General features: G+C 41.7%; 1 protein-coding gene across 1 annotated transcript; it reads right to left on the reverse strand.

The window, feature by feature from the left end:
- Window positions 1–1,699: 1,699 nt before the first annotated feature.
- LOC106606329 (uncharacterized) lies at window positions 1,700–5,514 on the reverse strand. The gene has a single exon (XM_014202484.3). The coding sequence runs from the start codon at window positions 5,119–5,121 to the stop codon at window positions 2,038–2,040; it is 3,084 nt and encodes a 1,027-aa protein (XP_014057959.3). The 5' UTR covers window positions 5,122–5,514; the 3' UTR covers window positions 1,700–2,037.
- Between the last annotated feature and the right edge of the window lie 2,552 nt (window positions 5,515–8,066).

Here is an 8,066-nt window from a genome sequence, read left to right on the forward strand (position 1 = left end):
TCCTCAGGGGTCGGGCAAGGTTACCACCTGGGGAAGACCTGACATTTAGCTGGAGGGATGATGCTAGTTTGTGGATGGAACTGAGAAGGCTGTAGTCTCCATCAGACACCATGATAATGGAGGTTAACCAGCCATACCAGGTCTACTCTGTGGTCTACTCTGTGGTCTACTGAAGATAGATCATTTCTAGCCTGGGCAAGCTGCTGAAAGCTGGCCTCAGGAGGAGACAGTTATCTGTTCAGCATGTGTCAGATCTAAGAACATGTAGAATAGAGGATATGGAGCCACTCTAGAATATACAATTACATTACCTGAAAATATAAATAACTCGTTCTGAGTAATGCTAAGACAGGGACCAGTGACATATAGCATTTTATCTAAAAACAGAAACAGAAGCCAGTTTCCAGCATTTCGGCTTTATGAATTTGTCAAGAGCATAAACAATAATGAAATAATAAAATAAAACTATGTTACCTCCAGAAATTACTTCATTATCCAGAAAGGGGTACACCTCCCCCCGCCCATGAGTTAAGACATGTATCAAATACATGTGTCACAAACCATATACAGGCAACACTCAAGCAGCACCTTTAGTTAAACAACTAGCAACACCTTAAGTTAAACAACGAGCAACTAGATTTAGTTAAACAACGAGCAACTAGATTTAGTTAAACAACTAGCAACTAGATTTAGTTAAACAACTAACATCACATTTAGTTAAACAACTAACATCACATTTAGTTAAACAACTAGCAACTAGATTTAGTTAAACAACGAGCAACTAGATTTAGTTAAACAACTAGCAACTAGATTTAGTTAAACAACTAACATCACATTTAGTTAAACAACTAGCAACTAGATTTAGTTAAACAACTAACATCACATTTAGTTAAACAACGAGCAACTAGATTTAGTTAAACAACTAACATCACATTTAGTTAAACAACTAAGATCACATTTAGTTAAACAACTAGCAACAACATTTAGTTAAACAACGAGCAACTAGATTTAGTTAAACAACTAGCAACACATTTAGTTAAACAACGAGCAACTAGATTTAGTTAAACAACTAGCAACTAGATGTAGTTAAACAACGAGCAACTAGATTTAGTTAAACAACGAGCAACTAGATTTAGTTAAACAACTAACATCACATTTAGTTAAACAACGAGCAACTAGATTTAGTTAAACAACTAGCAACTACATTGAGTTAAACACCTAGCAACTACTTTTAGTTAAACAACTAGCAACTTTATTTAGTTAAACAACTATCAACTACATTTAGTTAAACAACTGAAAACGATATTTCTATACAAAGCTCTTTGATCAATATTTAAATAAAAAGAACTGCTTTGTGGTCATTCACGTATTGTCATTAAGCTTCATGGTCATTCATGTATTGTCATTGATAACTGCTTCATGGTCATTGGTCATTCATGTATTGTCGTTCACACCCTTTTTCAGTTACTCTCAGCAAGAAATATACAAGCAAAGATATGTGTTAGCAAATAGGTGATAAAAAATACAAAAAGGATCTCATAAAATTCGTGGAAGTAAAAAAATGTATTACATTTTTTCTAGGAAATTTAAACATGATTATTTTTAAATAATATAAAAAGGGTTCTTTTTAAGTAATTTAAATAGGATTATTTTTAAGTAATTTAAATAGGATTATGTTTAAGTAATTTATATAGGATTATTTTTAAGTAATTTAAATAGGAATATATATACATATAAGTAGTTGAAGATTAATCAGAGTAGGTACAGAGCATTTAAAATGACTCAGAATTGTCCAAACACATCTCAAATTCTGGAAGACATTTTGTACGGAGGACTTTTAACAACAAATTCAATACCTCAACATATGTGTCAACATTACATCTTCATAAGCACAAGGTTCCACATCAACCTCTGATCTCACATTTCAGTCCACAAGGTCTTACATCAACCTCTGATCTCAAGCTCCAGTCCACAAGGTCTTACATCAACCTCTGATCTCAAGCTCCAGTCCACAAGGTCCCATATCAACCTCTGATCTCACGCTTCAGACAGTTTAGACCACAGTCTGTCCCAGAATGCCTGGTGCTGATCGGGGTCCTGGGGCCAGTCCAGATAAGTCCTGGTCTTCACCAGGCGAGCCAGCCTGTGGTGGGCAGAAAGCCGGCGAGGGGGGATCTTCTCCAGGAAGACAAGGAGGAGGATGTCCCTTTGCTCCACCTGCAGCCTGGAGGTGGCCAGCTTCATCTCCAGGGAGCACCAGTTACTGCGTAGGTAGTGGCGGCTGACTAGGCAGAGGGTGTGGCGGCTCCGGTAAAGGCTGTCTGTGATGTTCTCCACAATGTCCTTCCCCAGCTGGAAGTCCCTGCTGTGCAGACAGAGGCGCAGGAAAGGAGGACCGCTCTGCTCCAGATTGGGAAGCAGCTCCTCTACCACCCAGCGCTCGTCCTTCCCGCTATAGGAGACAAACGCATCATAGTGGTAGCGCCCCCTGGTGTTGGATCGCATGGCCTCCGACAGCCAGCCAAGGGTGATGTGGTAGAGGGGGAGGAGGTAGGGGCCGGTCAGGTTATGGACCAACACCACCAGCATGAAGAACATTACTCCCAGGCTAGTCGCAGCAAAGAGCACAAAGCCCACATCTGTTGTGCAGTTGGCTTCTGTGTACTTGACAAAATTAGGTGTGTCTATTCCATTGTCCGACAAGCATATCAAGTCCTCCAAAGCAGACATAACGGGATTAGTATACGGAGTAAACATGATCACTTCAACCTGCCTGTACCCTTTGGCCCATGTAATGAGCCAAGCATTTTCACAACTGCAAAAGATCTGGATCTGAGGAAGTATCAAATACTTAAGGCTAGAGAGAGGTTCAATAAAGCTGTAGAATACATTATAAATGTTCTCGATACACAAATACAATGTTTTCAAGGATTTAAAGTCTTTAGTTAAACTCCCCTCCAAAGAATAAATCCTGCAGTTGTCAAGTTCGAGAACCTCCAGTTTGGTCAAGTTGTGAAAAATGTTGTCGGCAGAACGCTGTATTAAAAGATCCACCTGACGTAGAGTCAGTTTCCTCAGGTGAATCAGCTGATTAATTGATGTTAAATCAACACTTTTAGCTGAAAGCTTAGATCTGTAGTCAAATGTCTCCACAGACGTGAAGTACTTTCCCATGAATTCAGATCCACAAAGGAATTCTTCAGCATCAGCATGAAGATGGGTTACAGACTGAAAGAAAGGTCTGTCACAGTCCTCAAATGACACCGTCTGGCCTTTGAGCTGGAGACTCAGGTTGTGTTTAGATGTGATGTTACTGCCGATAATCAACTGCATTGGCCTCATAGCTGAACTAATGTACAGATGAGTCAGCTGACTCAGAATGCCACCAAATATAAGTGTCAGATTCAGCTTGATCACAGGTTCTGTTAGTGGATTGTTCAATTGCCCGAGAAACACTTGTCTTAGAGACGTGAGGTGTGTGAAAGACATTGCCTCAATGTTGTGAATAAGTGGATTGTTCCTGAGGTCTAACCATGTCAAACTATGTAAACCAAAAAATGTGTTTGCATTTATCTGTGTTATCTTATTTCTTGTAATGTCTAAGGACTCCAGATTTGTCAATCCCAGGAAAGCAAAGTCTTCAATGTTTGAAATTAAATTATGTGTTAAATCCAGATACTGCAGCTTAACAAGACAGCTAAATTGTTTAGCAAAAAGAATGTGTAGCTTGTTCAACCTTAAAGTCAGTTTTGTCAGTTGTAAACCAAAAAATGTGTTTGTATTTATCTGTGTAATATTATTTATTCCAATGTCTAAGGATTCCAGATTTGTCAGTCCCAGGAAAGCAAAGTCTTCAATGTTTGAAATTAAATTATCTGCTAAATCCAAATACTGCAGGTTAATAAGACAGCTAAATTGTTTAGCAAAAAGCATTTGTAGTTTGTTCAACCTTAAAGTCAATTTTGTTAACCATTTTATTGGTTGTTTTTGGAAGGAGCAAATATCAAGTCTGTTGTCTTTCAGGCCATTTATTGTTAATTGAATAAGGTTTTTGAGACCGGAAATAAAATGCCATTCCAAATATGGAGTAGAATGGAAATAGCCAGGTTTACGTAAATGCATATATTCTAGCCCAATGCACAATTCAACACTGGACATAGAGAGGCTGCTTAAATTGGCATTGTGAAAATATATTTTCTTGATTGAAAGCAAAAACACTACACTACAGATACTTTCAATATCTATTTCATTGCTACCAGAGCAACTGAAGTACTGGATTTGCTGAATCCCAGACAGGGGAAGGCGCAGTAGGACTTCCTGGCTGAAAGCCCCAGATAATCCTGTGAGGTTCTGGAGCCAAGCCAGTGAACCTTCCTGTATATGTGTTATTTCACCAAATAATAAGTCAGAGATTGCTAGATTGTTAAAAACAGGTTTCATGCTTTCGTTGGTGTTTAAGATGGAGCAGTTTGATTGGTTTAACGATTGTATCTCTGGTGCTTCTATATTTAGCTTTATAAGTGACTTTATATTCATTATTCTGCATAGTATCTCTGACAAATCATCTACACAGGGTTCACGAATGATGAGACTTTGTAAATGAGTCATGCCATGGAAAACATCTGGGGCCATTGCTGATAGTCTATAACCCCATACGGTCAAATTACTCAGCTTGACTAGATCTCTGAATGTATGAGGCCCAATATGACAATCACAGCACCCAGAGCCCATTCCATCCAAATGTAAATGTTGCAGATTTGGAAGGTGGCTTTTCCCAGACGGAAGGATTTGAGTAAAACAGCCCTTAATGTACAGGTAGTCCAGATCCTGAAACTGAGAGAAAAAGCCCAGAGACATGGATCTATTTTCGCCATTTGCCATAGATATGCAGAAGGTATTGATATTAGGGGGAAGTCCAAGTAGATCCTCCTCGATGGCTGTGACATATTTACAGGCAGCAGTGTAATGTTCTGCATGACGAGGTAGGTAGTTGCAGGACCAGGTGGGAAAGTCTCCCAAGTCTTCACCTCTGTCATAAATCTGGCATTTAGGATGCATCCATCCACTAGTACACTGAATCCACAGGAACAGGACGGCAGGGTGGGAAAACATAGCTCTCATCTCTCCCAACGTCAGTCAAATGTACTGAGATAATTGTCAGAATAGTTTGGTTCCGGTGGATATCTGTAAAACGTTGGTTTGATACAATAACACACTTGGGAATACGACAAACAGTATGGAGTCTTTCTTGTTGTTGTTGTTTGTCAGATGGGTTCCTCCTTGGTAACTAACAGCAGTTCATACCTTTTGGTTGTTCCAATGTTCTGCCCTTTCACCCTGCAGTTGAATTGTGTCTCAAGGTTACAGGACTAAATATTTAAAGGTTAGTTTGGTTCCAAAAGTAAAGAAACTATAAAATGTCCCACAGTCAATGAAGAAATGAATGCAGAGCTGCAACGTGTTCTCTGATCATCACAGTTGATGTCTGAATGCGTCCGAGGAGCAGCATCCTGTTTGTACAGCAGTCACACTGTATGTTAAACGGCTTGTAAAGTCTGTTTTTACATGTCTCTCTTTCAGTTCCTGAAAGAAAAATGTTGTCTATGAAAAAGCCAATTTACATGAAAGACCTGTTTGGACGTAATAGATTTCAGAAGACACATGAGTCTCACTAAAATATTTGCAGATTGTAATGAAATATCAGTTGGAGTACAGTACTTCATTTTTGTTTTAATTTATTGAATTCTGTAGTACATATAAATATCAAAACAGGAAGTGGGTAACTTCTTTAAGGAAGTTGTGCTGTTGACACTATTATTACTATTATTATTATTACTCTGGGACTGTAGTCCTCTTCAGAGCCCTGTGACATGCCACTATAATGACATTATTACTCTGGGGCTGTTGTCCTCTTCAGAGCCCTGTGACATGCCTCTATAATGACATTATTACTCTGGGGCTGTTGTCCTCTTCAGAGCCCTGTGACATGCCTCTATAATGACATTATTACTCTGGGGCTGTAGTCCTCTTCAGAGCCCTGTGACATGCCTCTATAATGACATTATTACTCTGGGGCTGTTGTCCTCTTCAGAGCCCTGTGACATGCCTCTATAATGACATTATTACTCTGGGGCTGTAGTCCTCTTCAGAGCCCTGTGACATGCCTCTATAATGACATTATTACTCTGGGACTGTAGTCCTCTTCAGAGCCCTGTGACATGCCTCTATAATGACATTATTACTCTGGGGCTGTAGTCCTCTTCAGAGCCCTGTGACATGCCTCTATAATGACATTATTACTCTGGGGCTGTAGTCCTCTTCAGAGCCCATGCCTTTATAATGACATTATTACTCTGGGGCTGTAGTCCTCTTCAAAGCCCTGTGACATGCCTCTATAATGACATTATTACTCTGGGGCTGTAGTCCTCTTCAGAGCCCATGCCACTATAATGACATTATTACTCTGGGGCTGTAGTCCTCTTCAGAGCCCTGTGACATGCCTCTATAATGACATTATTACTCTGGGGCTGTAGTCCTCTTCAAAGCCCTGTGACATGCCTCTATAATGACATTATTACTCTGGGACTGTAGTCCTCTTCAGAGCCCATGCCACTATAATGACATTATTACTCTGGGGCTGTAGTCCTCTTCAGAGCCCTGTGACATGCCTCTATAATGACATTATTACTCTGGGGCTGTAGTCCTCTTCAGAGCCCTGTGACATGCCTCTATAATGACATTATTACTCTGGGGCTGTAGTCCTCTTCAGAGACCTGTGACATGCCTCTATAATGACATTATTACTCTGGGGCTGTAGTCCTCTTCAGAGCCCTGTGACAAGCCTTTATAATGACATTATTACTCTGGGGCTGTAGTCCTCTTCAGAGCCCTGTGACATGCCTCTATAATGACATTATTACTCTGGGGCTGTAGTCCTCTTCAGAGCCCATGCCTCTATAATGACATTATTACTCTGGGGCTGTAGTCCTCTTCAGAGCCCATGCCTCCATAATGACATTATTACTCTGGGGCTGTAGTTATCAGACCTCAGGATAAGACCCAGATGCAGACAGTTCAGAATAACAAACATTTATTACAAAAACAGAGGGCAGGCGAACGACAGGTCAAGGGCAGGCAGAGGTCAGTAATCCATGGCAGAGTCCGTAAGGTACAGAACGGCAGGCATGCTCGGGATCAGTCTTGTTCTGAGCACTGGCGGTGAAGGCGACGACGAACGCAGAGACGTCAGGGAGCATGGTGGGCCGCCAAAAGCATTGTCGCACAAAGGCCAGGGTCCGACGGGAACCAGGGTGACAGGCAAGTCTGGAGGAATGAGCCCCTTTCAGGACAGGGGAGCGGGCAGCATCTGAGGTTGGAAGTATGGTCTCTGGGTCCGAGGGTGTAGATGCGGGGCTATAGCGGCATGAAAGTGTGTCCAGGAGATGGTGAATTTGAACCGGCCCATTGAGCTTGCCTGGAGTTGAGACGCTTGGCAATGCGATAATATTCCAGGTTCTTGTGGTCCGTCCACACTATGAATGGAAGTTCTGCCCCCTCTAACCAGTGTCTCCATGCCTCCAGTGCCATCTTCACTGTGTGTAGTTCTCGATTTCCCACATCATAATTCCCCTCTGTGGCGTTAAGACGATGGGAGAGGAATGAGCAGGGATGTACCTTAAGGTCCAGGGCAGAATACTGGGACAGGATGGCCACCACTCTCTCATCTGAGGCGTCTACCTCCACCACGAGCTGACGGGACGGATCCGGTTGGATCAATATGGGAGCTTTGGTGAAGAGGTGCTTAATGTCCAGGAACGCCCAGTCAGCAGCTGGGGACCATGTGAACGGGACCTTGGAAGAGGTGGGTGCTCTCACCTTTCTGGGATCCATCTGCACAGTCCCAGCAGCGATAACGTATCCAAGGAAGGAGATGGTGGAGCGATGAGATTCACATGTTTTGGCTTTGACAAAAAGCTGGTTCTTCATGAGATTCTGGAGGACCTGTCGGACGTGGAGAACGTGTTCTTCAGCCGAGTGGGAAAAGACGAACACGAACCGGTTCAACA

This window comes from Salmo salar, chromosome 06 (assembly GCF_965601325.2).
Source record: "Salmo salar chromosome 06, fSalSal1, whole genome shotgun sequence".
NCBI lineage: Eukaryota > Metazoa > Chordata > Actinopteri > Salmoniformes > Salmonidae > Salmo > Salmo salar.